This window comes from Vigna angularis, chromosome 1 (assembly GCF_016808095.1).
Source record: "Vigna angularis cultivar LongXiaoDou No.4 chromosome 1, ASM1680809v1, whole genome shotgun sequence".
NCBI classification, from domain to species: domain Eukaryota; kingdom Viridiplantae; phylum Streptophyta; class Magnoliopsida; order Fabales; family Fabaceae; genus Vigna; species Vigna angularis.
The window spans coordinates 23,681,946-23,702,496 of record NC_068970.1 but is presented as its reverse complement, the minus strand read 5'-3'; the positions used below and the strand labels follow the sequence as shown (position 1 = coordinate 23,702,496).

The following is a 20,551-nucleotide window of genomic DNA, read 5'->3' as shown; positions in this document are numbered from 1 at the left end:
AGATAATTAATAATAACAATATACTAAACCACTTATACTCTCTGTCAACGTGTTGATAATAATAATTTATCAACACAATTATTATTAGTGGAGAAACTAATTTCTTTATATTTTTTACATTTTTTTCTCTCTCATGGAAATATTTTTGGAAGAAGGTCATATAAATATATATATATATATATATATATATATATATATATATATATATATATATATATATATATATTAAGGTTGAATTTAAAGGATGGAGGCATATTGACGTGTGACAGTGATCAATGGATGGTGGTGAATCTGTGTTGAACGGCAAAGTGGGAAGCATACTAATCGCCATTGGCACAGCCAGTTTCTTCATCACAGTTTTCCATCTCATAATCCTTTGTCGCACTCATCATCGTGTTCGTGTCATCAACCACAATCCACAACAACAACCACGCAGAGGTAACATTTCGGTCTCACCACACCTCATTCCGATCCACACCTACCGAAAGGAGAAGAAAAGCCATGATGAGGTGCCGGCGGAGGGCGACGACGACGAAGATGACATGTGCGCCGTGTGCTTGGGAGAGTTCGAAGACGGTGAAGAGTTGAGGACGCTGCCGGAGTGCTTGCACTCTTTCCACGTCGCCTGCATTGATCCGTGGCTCTCCTCCCGCTCCAGTTGCCCCGTTTGCCGCGCTCATGCCACGCCCTCGCCGGCGGTTGAGCACCCTGCGCCGGAGGTTGCTTCCGTTGGGTTCAGTGCGCATCACATCATAGATATAGATATTACACAAATTGTTGGCTTTCAAAATGGTTCAGCTCCACGCTGAAACATTCCCCTTTCATTTTCTTAGTACAGCACAGTGTAAATGCTATAAGGGTTTGAGCCTGAATAACTACGGGCTCGAGTTGACTTAGAATAATTGCGAATTTTCTTACACGCCGCGAACGAGCCCGATGAATTCATCACCAGTCTTATTCATTCGTTCACCAATCCATCCATTATAAAAAAAAATTAAAAAGAAAACATTTTAGTGCAATTTAACAATAAATTAACACAATTTAAAGAAAATAGGATGATAGAATTAAGATGTATACTATAATATTATTACATTTTGTTATGTTATTTCAATAGTTTAAAATTAGGTTTTAATTTTTATATTAAAGAAACAAAATTAAAAAATTATAGTTTTTCCATTATGAAATAAAGTAGGCTAAACTTATTTATCTTAATTTTACTCAAATAATTTGGACTAAGGGGCCAATTCATAGTTCACAAGATAGAAAAGTTTGTTGTAATATAATAATCGTAACAATAACAATGCAAATTCTTTTTAACCTTATTTTATAATTAAGTTGGAATTATAACTAGATCAACCTCATGTATATGAATATTTTAAAGGGTTAAATATGTTTTTAATCATTGGTTTTAGGTCCTTTTAAGATACATTTTAGTCCTTCTCCTTAAGGAAACTTTGATTTTAGTTTTTCAAAACTAACACTGTTAAAAATCAACTGATGTGATTAACGATAAACTGACACAATTTTTTTTTGTGCTAAGTCCGTGTTTCTCACATTTTCTCCTTCCCCTCGTCTCTTCCTTCCATCTTCCACCCAACCTCTCCACCGATATCACCTCCCATCGAACTCTAAATTCACCCCTAATTACCAAAACTCCAAGTTCACTTACACAGACTACCAACACTAACCCGAATCCGTTTTTCCATTTAACTAAGATAACATCAAAATCACACTCACTCATTTCCTAACCTCTAACAATGAAAACCCCAAGTTCAAAACGGAGTCCCAATCGAATCACCTCTAGGATAGCAGCGTTCAATATCATATGGGTAAGCCAAAAAAAAGCGAGAGGAGTGAACAAAAGCAAACCCATCACAATCTCATCACCTCGAGCAAGAGTTTTCACTGATCCCCAAAACCCAGCCCGCCGTACTAAAGGTTTTAATGCTTGAGCAATCTGCAAAATAAAACAACAGCCACAGAAAAATAAAAACCACAAACAAGTTGAAGGCAACATATATAATGCAACTGAAGCATACACCAATATTTCCTTAATTCTTCATCTATCACTTTCAAAATCGAATGAGTTCATGTAAAAAAAAGTTATCTTAGGCCCACGTTCAGAAAGTTTCCAAATATAGATAATGTGATCCGGGATGTGAAGGTCTTAAACCCTCCTGGTAGGGCTGGTAGTTCCACAGGAATTTTCATTTAGTAGGTTAGCAGTGGAAAGAGAATTCACCTGCAGCATTCCCCAACCAGTTGGCATGAAAGCAAGAATGCAAACAAAAATGTCCTGCACTGTCATATGCGGAAGGGCAATCAAAATGACTACAATCGAAACAAAAGTGAGGAATATCAGTCCCTTGATTAGTCGGAAGACAAGTTGAAAATTTGCACTGAATTTACGCCTCCCTACAGACACCGTCTGAGACAACAAGAAAAATAGAATACTAAAATGTGTCAGTCCATAGAAATTGCATTTTCTTTTCAGGAAAGAGAAGAGAACAAGGGCATTAGTAAGATTCAATATTGTTTATCAATTTAATGACCAAAGGCTCCGGTTAGACAACAGAATGTAAGCATAGAAATACATTAAACATGCCCATACAAGATACTCCCATAGCTTGTTACTAACCTTCATTACTAGATACAGGTTTACTTATTGCTAATTATCTACATCTCATAATTTATTTGTTGAGATTTTTCTCAACATACAGGGACCTAAAAGCAGTCTCATCCACTCAGTATATATGTTCGTTTAAGTTAAGTTAAATGATCCCAAAGTTCACTATTTTGATTTTCTAAAAATCTTTGTAATGTACAGTTGTTTGTTTATTATATTGAGTTATTCATAGTAACCGGCTAGCGGTGATCGGTGGGGAGGTTGGGTGGAAGATGGAAGGAAGAGACCAGGGAGAGAGAGGGAGAAAATATGAGAAACAGTAACTCAGTGCAAAAAAAAAATTGTGTCAGTCTAGTGTTAGTCACATCAGTTGGTTTTTAACGGTGTTAGTTTTGAAGAACTAAAATCAAAATTTCCTTAAGGAAGAGGACTAAAATGTACCTTACTTTGAAATAGGGACTAGAACTAAAATCGCTGAATATTATAGACACTAAAAACATATTTAACCCTATTTTAAATTGATGATTATAAATAATATTACATTTTTTTAAATTACATTTCATAATATGCTTCTTAAGTAAAAATTACATGATAAAACACCTACTATTTAAAATATTAATATTTACCTTAAAATGATCAAATTTATAATTATAGAATATTCATATAGAGATAGGAACGCGAAACTTTTTTTAAAATAAAAGTTTCAAATCAAATTTTTATATATATTATATTATTCACCATTTCAATAAATTTTTCCAAATAACATTAAATCTAAACATAATATATTTATTCAATTTAAAAATATTTAATGCAGAAAAAAATATATCTTATATCATTTAGTTATTACAAACAAGTTATTGTATATATATATATATATATTATTTGAAATTAAATTAATAATTAGGTTTATCATAAATATACTTAAGTTATTAATTTAAATCAATATTTAATTTTTTTAATTTATTAACATATATTTTTTTCTTCTCAACATTAGCTAAATTTCACTATGGAGCGAAGTTTTTTTACTACAGGTGCTTTTGACATTAGACTGGTTAATGAACTGCAATATATCACCCTGTAGTAAAAAAACAAAAGACATTTAGACTACGGTTATTAACTGTAGTCTATAGATCAAATAGGTTACTGTTATCCTGTTTTAGCTTATTACATTACAGAAAAAGCTATTATGTGGTTATTATTTTAATTTGTGGACTTTTTATGTAAGACCTTGGAAAATTAAATCAGTCTCCATCTATTAAATTATAATTAATGCATTGAAAACCTTCTCTGATTCATTAAAAACCCACTACCTTAACTCTGCAACTTCTGCCAAGTGTTACAAAGGGAATGTTCTGAAATTTGTAGTGGAAGACAAGTGTCAGCTAGAGAACGGACGTTGGTTTTTAAACAAAAATGATTTTTCTGAAGTCCGCGTCACTCCCTGCATGCACTTTTCTTCTTCCTCAGAACTCAACCTTTCATTTTCTCCATCTTCTCTCCAGAAACCTTGTCCTTCTCTCTACTATAACTCACCACCCTCTTCTCCGATCACGTTTCAGAAACCGTAGAACCGTTCCCGGTGTCTTAAGCTTCGTTTTGAACCGATCATTTCAACGTTCTGGTACTGGTAAGTATTCTGCTTCTTAACCGTTCGTTCTGGCTAACATGCAAACCAAGATTCGGCTGCATGCAAGGGTAGAAATTAAATTCTTCTACGTTTTCTTTTGGTTAGATTTAGTTGGAGAACTTAAGGAAAACGTTGAAGGTAGGAAGCCATAGTTGGACGTGTCAAAATCACACTCTTAGGACGTTCACTACTGATCCAAGTAAGGGAAGCTTATTAAATTTAATTCGTATACTTTTGTTTGTGCTGTATGAATGTTCTGAGAGTTGCGTGAAGCATGATCTGTGATATTTGATTTTAATATATGATCATAAGTATGAGTTGATACATGGTGAATATGAAATGTATTATGATATGAGTATTTGAAAATATGAAATATATATATATGCTGAGAAATGAGTGAATGTACGTGAAACTTTGAATATAAACTCCCCTATGATAACGTACGTTCGACATTAAACGGTTCTTGACCGTTTGGTGTTCTAGTAAACTTCTTTGAATTGGAATACTTTCATTTGGGAAAAATTCTGGTTGAGGATGAGCTGTGTCAGTCTTCTACTTAGAGCTCATAATAAGCAGTGTCGATCTTATACCTAGCAATCGTATTGAGTAGTGTTCGGTCTTACACCAAGCGCTCTTACTCCTTTCTTGAAAAATCCCTTGATGAAAAATAGTGTTGGTCTAACTTCAATAGTGTTCTCTACCGTGCTCAGTCATTTACTAGCATTGGAATTCTTGTATGTAAACTTTACCAACTGGTCCTTCCGACAAGTTGACCAACCTTGATATTCCACGAATCGAACTACAGGTCGTCTATCTGTGTCGACCGACCATGTCGAGCACCCTTGTTAATACAGGTCGTTCATCTGTGTCGACCGACCATGTTGATCACCCATGATAATACAGATCATTCATCCGTGTCGACCGACCATGTCGAGCACCCTTGTTAATACAGGTCGTTCATCTGTGTCGACCGACCATGTTGATCACCCATGATAATACAGATCATCCATCCGTGTCGACCGACCATGTCGAGCACCCTTGTTAATACAGGTCGTTCATCTGTGTCGACCGACCATGTTGATCACCCACGATAATACAGATCATCCATCTGTGTCGACCGACGATGTCGAGTCACCTTGTAATACAGGTCATCCATCTGTGTCGACCGACCATGTTGAACACCCATGTTAATATAGGTCGTCCATCTATCTTGTAGTCGGTCCTACTTTGTTTTGGAATGGGGGAAATTCTTAGGTCTCGTTCCTCACGTTTGTCCTCGTTATAAAGAGGCTGAACGTTAGTGATTTTATGTACTTGTACTGGAAGACCAAAAACAAAAATAAAGTGAAAGATTATAAATGATGAACAGTATATGTGATGAATAAACGGTTGTTGATTTTGAACGAGCGTTCCAGGGAGGAACGACTCTTGGATGAAAGTTGAGATTTTAGTAATGTATGAATGTGGACAAAGCTTGGCCGACGTTTCATCCTGATGTTCCGTGAGTACTCGTCCTCACGTAGAGGGGGTACGTTATGTGTGGGAACGACAGGAGGTCCTAGTCCTTAGGGTTACTTTGGACGGAACGGACTAACCTCGGGTGGCAGCTGAGGAGAATTTCAGTTATTACATCACCCGGGTGCACGAAACGTAGTAGCTACACAAGATTCATACAGTCCGGACGGTCAGTCTAGTATCAGGAATTGATTGAGTAATTGAATGAGTTAAATTATATGTTGAGAAGTATCGATCTGATTGTTATGTTTATGAAATGTGTATTTTACTTGAATTAAATTCAATAAGCTTACCCTGTGTATTTTTCCTTGCGTTGTCGATCGTCATTGTACGTCCGTCCTGTCTATGCGATGATCATCCGTGTGGATGTGAGCATATGGGGAGGCGTTACTTGAGGAAACGCTAGAAGAAGAAAATTTGGAGGATGCAAACCTGGTGAAAGTTGAAGTGAAGTCCGAACAGTAGACGTTCGGTTATATGTTTAGATTAGATATTTCATTGTACTGATTTTAGGACGACCTTTATATTATTTGACCGTTCAGTATGTATCTTTGCTTTGTAAACCGTTGGTTGGGTATGCTTAGGTCGAGCGCGGTTTTGTAATTAACTTCTCGTAAGGCCGTTCGGCCTGAACCTTTGCTTTCGTTAATTAAGACTGATCGTTTATCATTAAATGTAATTAATTCTACTATATGGTGTTTACTGAATTTTTGGGATGTTACATTTTACCTTTTACAAATTAATTTATAGAGGTTTTTAAAACTTTCGAAAATAGATTCATCATATTTTTTTTTTGTGAATGTTACGTATTTGATTTATATCAGAGATGTTTTTATAAATGGTTTTAACCGTGATTAATATTTTGTGAGGGTTGAAGCTTCTTCTAATTTGGTCAATGATATATGAGATAGTCCTAGCTCATCTTTTATTAAACTTCTCTCTTAGGAAAAATTCAAATAAAAGTCTCAAAATTAAGATTCATTTTCTAAAACCTCAGATGAAAACTAAGGTGAGTTTGATCCCACTAAAAGACTTTAATTGACATTTAAAATTAATATTAAGTATAAATCAAAGACCAAGTCGTCTGAAGGTCAAGACAGATAAATTTTTGAGATGGGTTAACCGCGGCCAAAGGCCGAGACTAGCCAGCTCAAGCCAATGGTTGAAATTATTCCGTTCGAGTTGAAGGTTAAGACTACCTGACCCAAGCCAAAGATAGACATGAGTCAGCCCGGATTAAAAGTCGATACGTGTCGATCAAGGTCACAAGTCAAGACAAGTCATCATAAGCCAAATGTCGAGACGGGTCAGCTTGGGAGAAGATCGAGATGGGCCAACCCCCAAAGGTCGAGATGGGTTGACCAACACAGAAGGCGAAAAAGGGCCAACATTGATCCAAGGTTGAATTGGTCGAGCCTGACCGAAGTCTAAGACAGGCCGACCTAGGCGAAAGTCTAAGATGGACTTGCCTGGACAAAAGTTTGAGATGAGTTGAATCGGGTAGAAGGCTCATATGGGTTAGCTTTGGTTGACTATCAAGATGGGTCAAACCGGACCGAAGTTTGAGATTGACCAGTTTGGGTCGAAAGTCGAGACCGGTCAGCCTAGGCCAAAGTCTTAGACATGAAGACTCGAGCAAAATTTCAAGACAGACAACTCAAATGGAAGGTTTAGATGGGTCGACTCTGGCCGAAAGTCGAGATGGACAATGTCGGGCCAATTGCTGAGATGGGTCAAAGGTCAAAGGTTGACCTGAGTCGAAAGTCAAGACTTTTCAATCAAAGTCGAAGGTCGAAGGTTGAAACTAGTCGTCCTTGGCCAAATATTGAGACGGGCCAACCTGGATCAAATATCATGACGGGCTGACTTAAGTCGAAGGTCAAGCTAGCCTAGACTGAAGGTCGGGACGAGCTAGCCTGGTCCAAAGGTCAAGATGGGTAGGCCCGAGTCAAAGGCAAAGATAGGCTCACTTAGAAAGTCCAAGATGGGTCAACATGGGTCGAACATTGAGACAAGTCGACTTTAACTGATTGTCAAGACGGGTCGGTCCAAGCCAAAGGTTGAGATAGGCTGGCATGCACTGAAGTTCATGACAAACCAAACTGGGCAAAATTCTCAGACAAGTCAACCTAGGTTGAATGTTGAGATGGATTAGCTCCAGCAGAAAGTCAAAACACCCAGTCTCAAGTTGAAGGTAGAGATGATCCAAGTTTAACTGATTGTTAAGACGGACTCTCCAAGCCAAAGGTCTACACGGGTCGTGTTGGGTTGAAGTCAAAGACGGGTCAGCTAGAGCTAAGGTTGAGATGGACCGACCAGAGCCAAAGGTTGAGATGGGACGAATCGGTCCTGTTGTCAAGTCAAGTCGACCCAAGACTGCATAAGATGGGTTGATTGTTGATACAAGTTGGTTTGAAACGAAGGTCGAGATAGGTTGGATCAAGCCGAAGTTTGATGCAGGCCAACCCGAGCAAAAATTCGAGATGAATTATCCTAGGTCGAAGGTCGAGACAAGTCAGTTTGAATTGAAATTCGAGACAAACAGTCTGAGGTTGAAGGTTGAGATGTTCTAGCTCAAGAGATTGTCGAGATGGTTCAGCTCGAGACAAAAGTCTAAACGGTTTGACCTAGAAATGAGCCAACCTTGACCTAAGTAGAGTCAGGCCGAACTAAGGTTTGAGACGAGTTGTCCCATGTTGATTGTGAAACATATTGACTCAAGACAAATGATGAGATGACCCAAGTTAAATAAAGACTGAAAGAGAATTGTTCAAATCGAGATGGGTCGACTTGGGAGCTATAAACGAGCTAGCCCACCCTGAATTAGTTTTTTTTTTTAATTTAATCATTTAGGCTTAAACTTTTGTAAGAATTATTGAGTCATTATATAGTAAAAGTTTGTTCTTTTTTTAGGTTAAAACTAATTTCGCGTAATTACCTTATCCTTACTAAAAGAAACATTTTTTATGTGGTGTAAGAAATGAAAGGAAAAATAAGTGTTTTGATTTTGAATATAACGCAAGAAAGGAATATGGAAAAGAAACCCACTTAATTTGATTCGAAATGACTGTAAGATAACCAGAGTGCATCGTCATCACAGAAGCCATAATCATCGTTACAACTTAATAGCGCCAACTTCATATTACTTGGTAATAGCGCCAAATATTATATAGAATTAATTAGTATTCATCTTTAGCATAGCTTAACTACCTAACAATTCCTAAATTACTTTTCATGAACAGATTAAAGAAAAAAAAACACAAAAATTTACATCAGAACGTGGAGGACAAAGAGATTAAACATATATTTATAAAAAGGGTTTGTTGTATTCACCGTCGTAAAACAAGAGTAAGCTGGTTTTAGTTTCTTTATTATAGACTCGGTCTTCATTCAAACATCCATTAATTGTTTTCCACATCTATGGCGATTAATTATAAGGCTTTGTTGAATGTAGTGATAGTAATTGCCATGGTTTTAGCTGCTTTTGTGGTTGCAATGTACTATTTCATCACCAAGATTTTGTACAACCCCAAATATAGTATCACAGCCTATCAAAAGGCATTGGCAAAAGCTGCGAGCATGGAAAGGAGAACTTCAGTGTCACATCAGATTCCAGCCCACAAGTATGAGAAAAAGAAGCACTACTATGATGTAACTCAAGGTCGTGAAGATGGCACTTGTCAATGTTTTAGAAAACGGTCTGCAACATTAAATTTTCCAGTGTCTTCACGACCACAATGCAACCGCATTCATCAACAATTTTTCATGACATCAAGAATCACGGGGAAACAGCAACCAATCCCACATTTTACAACCTTAAAACTTGCACCTGGGAGACTTTGATTAGTTTATTCTATATTTTTAATTCAAAAATATGGAAGATTGTTGGGAATTGAGATTTTTCAGCTGTAACTTAATGCTTCTGTGGTTATGTATTTTGTTTGTAATTGTAGTTAAAGTTTGTTTGAATTAAAAGAAAGGCTTGTTGTAGGTCTCCTGATGTTTACTTTTAGTTGTGATAATTTGTTGAAGTTTTTCTATTCAAGCTCTTGTTCGTAAAATTATAAAGTGTGTAGAATGAGTGCAAAATTAATATATCAAGAACTCCACTGATCTTTAAGGGTTTGTGAGGGAGAGAAAACGAAAAATAGAGTGTAAAAAAACAGCAAGGAAATCTAGCAAAATCCCTTCAAACACAAAAATGATTTCCAACTTCAATTGTTTACTTTCATCTCCTATATTTTTGGAGGTGAAAACTACCATTTGTGAACTACAAAAAATAAGGAGTCATATTAAGGTTAAAGTTTGTAAGATATGGTGACAGATGGAAACAATCCAACTCCATTAGAAGACCTATAGCTCAAATGAGAAGTCATAATCATCAAGTGGAAAAAGAAGGCAAAACTTGTTAACATTCAAGCAACACTACATGATGATATCAAGATTTTGATTCTTAAAACTACAGAAGATTCATGTGATAAGTAATAGGAGGACATTCAAGAAGTAAAAGAACAAAAAGAATGCAGGTTTTGAACTTGATAAGAGAATTAAAGCCATAAAATGAAAGAAATTGAATCTGCCAAATATTTTTCAAACAAAGTTTCTAAGGTGTTTACACAAATTAAATTTCTTGGTGAACAACTTCTAGACCAATGAGTTGTTGAGATCATTTTTGTGTTCTTCCAGGTTTGAGTAAAACATTTCCTTTGTAGAGGAAAATAATGTTTTTCTAAACATCAATGTAGAATTTGTTAAAGCCTTACAAGCTTCTGAATGGACCAAAAATGAAAAAAAAAATGATTACATAACTATACACTTATACATCATCCATGACAAACACAGTACTCTATTTTGCACAAGTTCCTCGCGTCATAAATGATCACATCATTCACATCTGGAAATAGTCATTGCCCTTACGAAAAGGGATATAAAGGTAAACAATAGAAGCAAGTCACTTGTTTAATGAACAACTTGGTGTGTAAGTGACGTTGAACAAAGTTTAGACGGTTGTCTATGTAGCACTATTATCTTCCTTGTACGACACATCTTAGGACTACCATAGTATTTTGTTTACATATATATGATGACCTCGCTACCTTCAAAATTATCCTCGAAGGAATATACCAACACCACTTCGTAAAATCGCAAGATATATCATATAGTAGCTATATTCTCCATATATTCACACTCATTCTTCTGTCAGAAACTAGACAATGGATAATTGTTGTGCAGGGAAATTCTTCAAGAAAAAACAATCTCTTCCCATTGATACGACATTCAAGCTTCCTGTACCAGTTGCAAATTCTTCTTGGCCTCCAGGTATTCATAATGTGATTCACTGATTGGTCATAACATAACATATTCTCTCCTTATTGGATATATAGTCTACTAAATGCATGCTGATCGTTGCAAGTGGCAAATTGTAACATGTAGGTGGTGATTTTTCCACTGAAATAATTGACCTGGGTGGACTACAGGTGTCTCAAATATCAACATTCAACAAAGTTTGGAGCACACATGGCGGTGGACCTGACAATCAAGGTTTCACCGTGTTTGAACCATCAATACCTCAAGGTTTCTTTATGTTGGGTTGCTACAGCCAACCCAACAACAGGCCACTTTTTGGATGGGTTCTTGTGGCAAAAGATGTGTGCGCAAATACAAGGAACCCCACTCTAAAACAACCAGTTGATTTCACACTTGTATGGAATAGTGCATCTATGAAGATTAACCAAGATGCTCCTGTCTATGTTTGGCTTCCAACACCACCTGATGGGTATAAAGCTGTAGGCCATGTTGTCACCACCACACCAGATAAGCCTTCCCTTGACAAAATCAGGTGTGTCAGGTCAGACCTCACTGACCAATGTGAAACAAATTCATTGATTTGGGAATCAGGCAGCTTCAGTATTTACGATGTTAGACCAAGCAATAGGGGAATTCAAGCTCCTAGTGTTAGAGTAGGCACCTTTGTTGTTCAAAATGGGAGTGCCAACCCTCCATCTATTGCTTGTTTGAAAAACACCAAAACTATCCCAAAATACATGCCTAATCTACAGCAAATCAATGCATTACTCAAAGTTTACTCTCCAACTATGTGCTTGCATCCCAGTGAAGAATACTTGCCATCTTCTGTGGATTGGTTTTTCTCCAATGGAGCACTACTATATAAGAAAGGGCAAGAGTCAAATCCTGTCCCAATAGCACCAAACGGCACAAACCTGCCTCAGGATCAGAACAATGATGGCGCCTATTGGCTGGACCTTCCTGCTGATGCAACCAACAAAGAGAGGGTCAAGAAAGGAAACTTGCAAAGTGCCAAAAGTTATGTACATGTGAAACCAATGCTTGGAGGAACCTTCACTGATATTGCAATATGGGTCTTCTACCCATTCAATGGCCCTTCAAGAGCAAAAGTTAAACTAATTTCTTTTCAATTGGGGAAAATAGGTGAACATGTTGGGGACTGGGAGCATGTGACACTACGGGTAAGCAACTTTAGTGGTGAACTATGGCAGGTCTATTTCTCACAACACAGCAAAGGCATATGGGTTGATTCCTCTCAGATTGAGTTCCAAAGTGGCGGCAACAAACCACTAGTCTACTCTTCCTTGCATGGCCATGCATCATACCCATATGCTGGCCTTAATCTGCAAGGGGAAGATAACATAGGCTTAAGGAATGACACTGATAAAGGTAACAATGTTATGGATATGGGGGCATTTGAATTAGTTTCTGCTGAATATTTAGGTTCTGCAGTTATAGAGCCTCCTTGGCTTAACTATTTCAGGGAATGGGGTCCTAAAATTGATTATAATATAGATGTTGAGCTGAAGAAGATTGAGAAATTCTTGCCTAAGAATCTAAAATCTGCACTAGAAAAGATTTTGAGGAGTTTGCCAAATGAGGTGCTCGGAGAGGAAGGACCTACAGGTCCAATGGTGAAGAATAATTGGAACGGTGACGAAGTTTGAAGATTGTAACCTTTAAATACGATTCTTACGTATAATTGTGTGTACATGCATAGTTAGAAATTGGATTGTGTAATTCTAATCAGTTAGGAGTTGTTGCTCTGTTACAATTTAACTGTAATAGCTTCTGTCACAATAATTTAAATAGAATTCTATTACCATGACCAAAAAATAAAACCATGATGAAATTCAAACTTATAAAGGGTTAATTTAGAGGGCCCAAACACTATGCCATACACAATAGATCAGGAATAATTGTAACATGCTGAAGAAACGAGAAAGACAACTTACTGAAGACAAAATCAAATAAATAATCATAACAAACCAGAGTGTTAATTCGATTAACAAACTTGAGTTCACCAGAAAAAACAGACTGACGTTTTTAAGACTAACGATCTTCCCAAGCCAAGCGTGCAGAATCTCAAACAAAAATTTCTCAAAACTATAATACGAATAACAAACTGGCTTCTCAAGGACCCTATTTTTTGTCTTCCTTCTCTGCTTCAGCAGCTTTCTTTAAACGGGCACCATGGTGACGTTGGTTGGTGCGTTCAAGACGAAGCTTATAGTAAGCTTTGAATGACTTCATTTCATCTGTTACCTTAACAAGGTCAACAGTAGGCTTCTCCCTTACAATGGGCAAGAATGGACCCTGAACTTGGGTAGCATTTGCTAGTTCCTCAGCACTAGAATCACCAGTCTGCAAAATATAAGGGCCGTAAGAATCCCAAACTTTTGGTAAGTTTCCAACTTCTATGGGAATGATGATGACCATAAAAACAAATAAAAAGTTCACATAATTACCAAATTAATCAAATAATTTTTAGTATTACCTTGACCTTTCGTGCTCGTCTTGGGAACACAACCAACTTGGCCTTGTATGTTTTGAGTCTCTGCACATTGGCCTGCAGACTCTCCAAAGAACGGTTCTTGCGACGATGATCAACAGCAATACCAATAGTTGGAGCAAGTTTTTTTGGAATTCCAGCACTCTAAGATATATAAACGAATATTATTCTGTCAGAAAGAAAGAAAAGAAGAAGAATTTCTAATGTTCTACACAGTTTTAGCGTAATTACATGCTTCCATTTTCTTTTTGTTCTTTCAGCATGAATCATATAAACTTGAATGGAAACAGGGATAAAGAAGAATTTTCAAAGAAATTAAAATTTCATACTTGCTGACTATCAATTAGCATGTTCAGTGGGATACAGTGTAGACCTTCTCCATAAAAAGAAGGGACAAAAGAAATAATGCATAGGGCTCCTATCGGTTACCTTTGCATAAAGACAGCTCAAACAGCCAATCAGTATTTGATAACATTAACACCACCCCACCAATCAAGGATCTATTGCAAGTCATAGATTACTCATAAAAAGGTGCTTTTGGGAGGATGGAGGAAGAACAATGCATTTTACCTTCAATTCCTCAAGAGAAAATCCTCTCCCAGCTCTGACTTTCATGTTGTATTTCAAAGTCTGACCATGAACTACGGGCCTGAGAGGTCCGGCAGTTGGCCTGGGGAAAATTTTGACAGCCTTCTTCTGCCGAGCTGAAAAATTGCGTCACCCGCATATCAAAATTAAAAGACAAACACAGCAATCATTATAAACTCAAATTAATTATTGTTTATTGAATAATAAGTATTAAGCCAAACTGATCAATTAGGACAACAGTGTTCAGAAGAGCAAGTAAGAAATTAGGTAAAAATAACCTAATCGTCTTCTGGTCTTCCTCGCTGGTTGATTAAACCAAGTCTTCACATAGTTTTGCCAATGTTTCCGAAAGTGTCCACTTGGGATGACGTTGTTATGCTTAACCATTGCTTACCTTCAAATAACAAAGATATAAAAGAAAAACAGGGTCAACAAAATATCATATAAACATGGAAAATCAGCTCCAAACTGCAATCAACATACTATGCCATCATAACTAAAATGATTCACATTTGATACTCTTCATATGCAAACCATGTTACAGTGATACCAAATGAGCATACCAAATTATTGGTTATCTAAACCTAGAGGATTCTATTAACCATGAACCATTATCATTTTTTTCACACAAATCGTCATATACATTCAGCTAGTAAAATCGTTTAGGTTTCCACATCCTCGAACCTAGACAAGTCGCAAATAGAAATTGTTTTCCAGTAGGTTTTAGTTCTCTTCCAATTTTTGATATTTCAACACTGCACGTCCCTTGAAAATGTAATCTGATAAACTCTTGTAGGTGGTATACACAACTACGAATCTCCCACACTCACTCACATCTTTCGAAACCAAAAGAAATTGAAAAGAGAGTGGAACACAGATATGAACAAGTAAAAACCTGGTCTTCCGTTGAAACGCAGGAGACTGTTGTGTGTAGCTGTGTGGCTGCAGCTGTGGAGGGACGCTAGGCAAAGAGGAGAAGGATTAGTGTTATGTTTTAGAAGGGTTTCTCAGATGGGCCAGCCCAGCCCAATCCGTTTAATGTTTAACAGGCCCGAACAATTTGCTTAGCATTCAAATAGAGACATCATAAATCATGCAGTAACTGATTATTGTGTGCTATTTGATAAATGATAAAGTAAAAAATATATCCACTTATTTTGAGATAAAATTTAAGAATTATCTTCTGATAATTCTTAATTGTATATTTTAATCAGAATTGAATTTTTGTCATGAATACTGATTTTTAACACAAACATCAAATCAAAGATATTTTATATATCAAATAAGTAGTTCAAAATAAATTACTACAACAGCAAGCAAAAGATATTCTATATATGTAACTAAGTCGTTCAGAGTCAGTAACTTAAATATCAAATAACAAAAGTGTAGTATATTCAAGTAATTAGTTCAAAATAAACGTCTTAAAATTTGGGCCAAACTTATTTTTTTCAATATAAACATTTGAAACAAATTAAACAAAAGTCATCAACCATGAGATTGCATCGAATTTTCAAACATGAAAATGTTACATATTTAAGTGTCCTAGATTATTAGATCAGATATTGTCTTTGCTCAGAGTGAGCAACAAAACATAATAGAATTTTTTTTTATAAATTATAAACTTCAAATAGCAGTTTTAGTTATAGGCGAACTCTTTTATCAACGTTTTTTCGTTATGCAAAATATAAATTTAGATGCATTCTTCTTAAAACCCTCCACCAATCAATATTTTCGGTCTTCTAATTAGTTTTTTTTTATATAATTTCTCTATTACCTTTTAAAATCGAATTCACTGATTTGAGTTTCCTTTTGACTGTTCAACTTTCTCTAAAATCTTCTTCAACTCTAAAATCTTCTTCAACATCTTAATTTTTACTTTTTTTAAGAGATTTATTAAAGAGATTATATAAATGTGATAATTTACATAAGAAATTTATAATCCTTTTAACCAAAAACCTCTGAGATATTAAGTTTATGAAAAAAAAATTATATATGGTATTTAATTTATTATATATATATATATATATTCAATATAAGATTTAGATTCACACTTAGATTATTTTCAACACTTCTATTTTTAGATTTTTGTTAGATAAAAAGTTAAATCTTGACATTTTACATATCTTAAACTTTACTTCATTTAAACATTGTCAACTAGTACTCCTTTCTAGAAGTAACTTATTCTTATATATCTCATCAACATTATTTAACATGAATCAAAGCATCCAATGAACCATATATTTAGAGTTATCAACTTGACTTATGACACATGGACCAACCCAAATCCACCTTTGAAAAAAAAAATTCCTTTTAGGAGGCTCCATTAAGTAGGGGCAAAAAAGAACCCAACCTTTAAAGCTCTCTTTCAAGTGGGTTAGGGTCAGGGTTAAGGTGAGTTTGGTTCCACTACAAGACTTTAATTAACTTTTAGAAACAATTCATTTATGTTCACATATAAAATTATATATTTTACAAGATAGTCTAATATGTTATAATTTTATTATATTTAAATCAATATTTTATATCATACTTGTTATTATATTATTAAATAAAATATATTATATATAATTTAATACAGTTATTGACTATAATCTTATTATTAATTTTATTTAGAGAAGAAAACTTATAGCATTTAATAAAGCAAAACATAGTACATTGTGATAATATTCCAAACACGACAGAAGAGACATGAAGTCTAGCTAAAATGTGAGATATTAGATTAATTCTAATAAAATTTACAAAAAAGTTTTTTTTATAATTAATAAATATATATTAATTAGAATTGCTTCCTCTATCTTCTCAGTCGTCCTCTCCTTTGAATATTCTAAGTCTATTCGTTCATTTAGAGTAGTTGATTAAGTGACTCCCACTTCTTCTTTCGCTATTTGTGTGTGTTTCAAGAGACCCGACAAACTCTTCAACTGAGAACGTTGACAGGTCCTTAGAATCCTCCATTGCTCACACCACTTTCTCAAAGTTGATTGTTAACAACCTCAAGATCTTCTCCATAACTCGACTAGCAAGCAATGTCTCTCGATTTTAACTAAGTTACTTCACAAAGGTTTCTACTCGAGTATTATACTTTAAAACTCCTTTTGTCTCCTTCATCCTCATCCTTTCTAACTTGTCCCTGAGTGTTTAAAGCCTCACTCGCTTCGGTCATGCCCCTTATAAGTTTTCTCCAGATTGTCTCATGCTTCTTTTGAAGATTTTGCACTTACAATCTTCTCAAAGTCAAACTCGTCAATAGCTCGATAGAATATGTATAAGGTTTCATTGTCCTTCACTCATGGTACTTTTAACGTATTGAACCGAGCATTTGACCAATTTGTGGTATTTATTGGCTCTTCATGACCATTTTTCATCACCTTCCATTTGTTTTGAGAACCAAGAATGATCTTCATTTGTAGACTCAAATTGTCATAATTGATCATTAAAGACAATTTGAACAAAGACACGTTGTTTGTAGGATTGGTCATCTCACTCTCTCTTTTGCAAACACTCAAGCTCTATAAATTTTTTTTCACACTCAAATGTTCAAACTAAAAAGCTCTAGTATCATTTCATAGACAACAAACTCTTTAATAAAAAAACGTATTCAACCACATTTTTTAACATTGTATTCCAAACAAATAAATACGAAAACGACTAACTCATTAGTTATCCACATCTACTAATACATTATAATTATCAAGAGAGATAGTACATTAACCATGTAATCTAATGTAGTTAAGTTTATTCATATAAACTAATATCTCTTCCTTTGAAAGATACTATAAGGGATTAATAAAAAAATTGAATTTTTGAAATTTAAGCATGGAACATAAGAATATTTTATTAGGTTTCTCTAAAGAAAAGTCTTTTGAAGAGATCACTAAAAAGAGAAGGATGACAGTTGACAAATTGAGGATGATACTAATTTCACAAGAAAAAGTAAGATTAATTTTTTAATGAACTTCAAAAGAAAATAAGATAAAAATAAAAATAATACTTTCTCTGTTTAATTAAGGAAGATGAAGTGGCAGACAGAAATAAAAAAATGATAAAGTAAAAGATGAACCGTGTGATGGTGCAACACGAAGAATGAAAGAATGGTAGGACTTTCATTTCGTCCGTTTCCGCATGCATTGTCATGAACACAACCTTTATATTCTACGTTGTTTTACTTGGTACGTTTATCTAGCTTAATCGTTGGATTCCAAATTCCCCAACGACAACTACGTCATCATTACAGTTTGCACCGTCTATGGATTTAGATTCTTTCGTCTTTTCCTCTTTAATCTCATCTTCTGCCTCTCATTTATTGCTTGGTATTATCTCTTTTGCTCTCTCTTTTGCTCTCTCTTCTGCTCTCTCTACTATGTAGCAATACAAAATGACCAACTGATTCAAGTTTTCCTTTCACTTTCCGATTTTGTGAATGGAAACTTTGCTGGTAAATTTCTCAAAGCTATTGTCTTATCTGGTTTTTTATTTGATTGCCTTCAAAGTTTATGACACCTTCGAGTTTAATGGGGTGGTTCAATGGTGGTGAGTATGCGCGTATTGAGGAGTTATCTTCCTCAAGGGAAAATCACACAAGGAAAGTCTCTGTTCTTCCTCTAGTATTTCTCATCTTCTATGAGGTTTCTGGGGGACCCTTTGGGGTTGAGGACACTGTGCATGCAGCAGGTCCTCTATTAGCCCTTTTGGGGTTCTTGGTTTTTGCAGTCATGTGGAGTGTTCCTGAGGCTCTAATTACTGCAGAGATGGGTACAATGTTTCCTGAGAACAGTGGTTATGTGGTTTGGGTCTCTTCTGCCCTGGGTCCCTTTTGGGGTTTTCAGCAAGGTTGGATGAAATGGCTTAGTGGGGTGATTGACAATGCTCTGTACCCAGTGCTATTTCTTGACTATTTGAAATCTGGAATCCCTGCATTGGGGGGTGGGGTTCCCAGAACTATTTCAACTTGGGCCTTAACTGTGGTTCTCACTTGCGTGAACTATAGGGGTTTAACCATTGTGGGAACTGTTGCTGTTTTTTTAGGTGTTTTCTCACTCCTTCCTTTTGTGGTCATGGGATTCTTGTCAATTCCAGACTTGAAACCTTCAAGGTGGTGTGTGGCAAACCTTGATGATACTGATTGGAATCTATATTTGAATACTTTGTTTTGGAATCTCAATTATTGGGACTCTATTAGTACTCTTGCAGGAGAAGTGGAAAATCCAAGGAGAACTCTTCCCAGGGCTCTATTTTATGCTTTGATCCTTGTAGTTCTGAGCTATTTCTTCCCTCTTTTGATTGGCACTGGTGTTGTTCCTCTCAACAGGGAGTTATGGACTGATGGGTACTTCTCAGATATTGCTGAGATTGTTGGAGGAGTGTGGTTGAGGTGGTGGCTTCAGGCTGCTGCTGCAATGTCAAACATGGGAATGTTTGTTGCTGAAATGAGTAGTGACTCTTTCCAGCTTCTAGGAATGGCTGAGAGGGGCATGTTACCAGAGTTCTTTGGCAAGAGGTCTCGTTATGGAACTCCTATAATAGGAATACTGTTTTCTGCATCTGGTGTTATTTTACTCTCATGGCTGAGTTTTCAAGAGATTGTGGCTGCTGAAAATTTCTTGTACTGTTTTGGGATGATTTTGGAGTTTGTAGCATTCATATTGTTGAGGATCAAGCATCCAAACGCATCTAGACCTTACAAAATTCCTGGGGGAATAGCTGTAGCAGTTGCTATCTGCATTCCTCCCACAATTTTGATTTTTGTTGTGCTGGCTTTATCCACCAACAAAATACTGCTTATAAGCCTCATTGCTGTAGTGATAGGCCTTGTGATGCAACCTTGTCTCAAGATTCTGGAAGAAAGGGGATGGCTTAAATTCTCAGTTAGGTATGAGCTCCAGGATCTTCACAATCAAGACAGCATTCCCTTCTTTGTGGGTTAGAGTTGTCTAGTGGAAAGAAAAGTATACTTAATGAGCAGAATCTGAATTTGAAATGCATTTTGTCTGGCTACATCCTAAGCTGCTTATCAATTCTGAGTTTGGTGATAAATAGGATATAAATTAGTCTTTACTCATTAGTCTCCTCATGCTGATAATTAGAATGTTCTAAGTATATTTATTTGCCTTCTATATATCTATTTTTCTTAATATCATGCAGTGTTTTGAATGAAAGCTGTTCTGTTCCCATATCTCTCACATTCATAGAGAAACCATGCAGTGGCCTCCTAATTCTAGCTTTCTGTTCATGTGCCAAGACTTTTCTAGTTCTTGCTTTACCTAAATATAAAGACTTTGCACTGGAGCTTATGTTTAAGTACACCTTTGCTACTTGTGTTCACTTACAAGTTAAATTAAGGTTAAAGTTTAAAATAAGAATTTTAAAAGTAAAACTA

General features: G+C 35.8%; 4 protein-coding genes across 4 annotated transcripts; 3 read left to right on the top strand and 1 right to left on the bottom strand.

The window, feature by feature from the left end:
* Positions 1-275: 275 nt before the first annotated feature.
* On the top strand, positions 276-809 carry LOC128197940 (probable E3 ubiquitin-protein ligase ATL45). Its single transcript, XM_052880865.1, has one exon. It carries the CDS (start codon positions 276-278, stop codon positions 807-809), a length of 534 nt encoding a protein of 177 aa, XP_052736825.1.
* Positions 810-10,446: 9,637 nt separating this feature from the next.
* LOC108323759 (hypothetical protein At1g04090) lies at positions 10,447-12,824 on the top strand. Its single transcript, XM_017556485.2, has 2 exons — positions 10,447-11,087; positions 11,202-12,824. The coding sequence occupies exons 1-2, from the start codon at positions 10,982-10,984 to the stop codon at positions 12,740-12,742; spliced, it is 1,647 nt and encodes a 548-aa protein (XP_017411974.1). The 5' UTR covers positions 10,447-10,981; the 3' UTR covers positions 12,743-12,824.
* Positions 12,825-13,030: 206 nt separating this feature from the next.
* Positions 13,031-15,193, bottom strand: LOC108323760 (60S ribosomal protein L13-1). The gene is made up of 5 exons (XM_017556486.2): positions 15,071-15,193; positions 14,454-14,569; positions 14,158-14,291; positions 13,573-13,731; positions 13,031-13,439 (listed from the first exon to the last, which is right to left on the bottom strand). Exons 2-5 carry the CDS (start codon positions 14,560-14,562, stop codon positions 13,218-13,220), a joined length of 624 nt encoding a protein of 207 aa, XP_017411975.1. The 5' UTR covers positions 14,563-14,569; positions 15,071-15,193; the 3' UTR covers positions 13,031-13,217.
* Positions 15,194-18,334: 3,141 nt separating this feature from the next.
* LOC108332721 (probable polyamine transporter At1g31830) lies at positions 18,335-20,326 on the top strand. The gene has a single exon (XM_017568036.2). It carries the CDS (start codon positions 18,669-18,671, stop codon positions 20,097-20,099), a length of 1,431 nt encoding a protein of 476 aa, XP_017423525.1. The 5' UTR covers positions 18,335-18,668; the 3' UTR covers positions 20,100-20,326.
* The last annotated feature ends 225 nt before the right edge of the window (positions 20,327-20,551 follow it).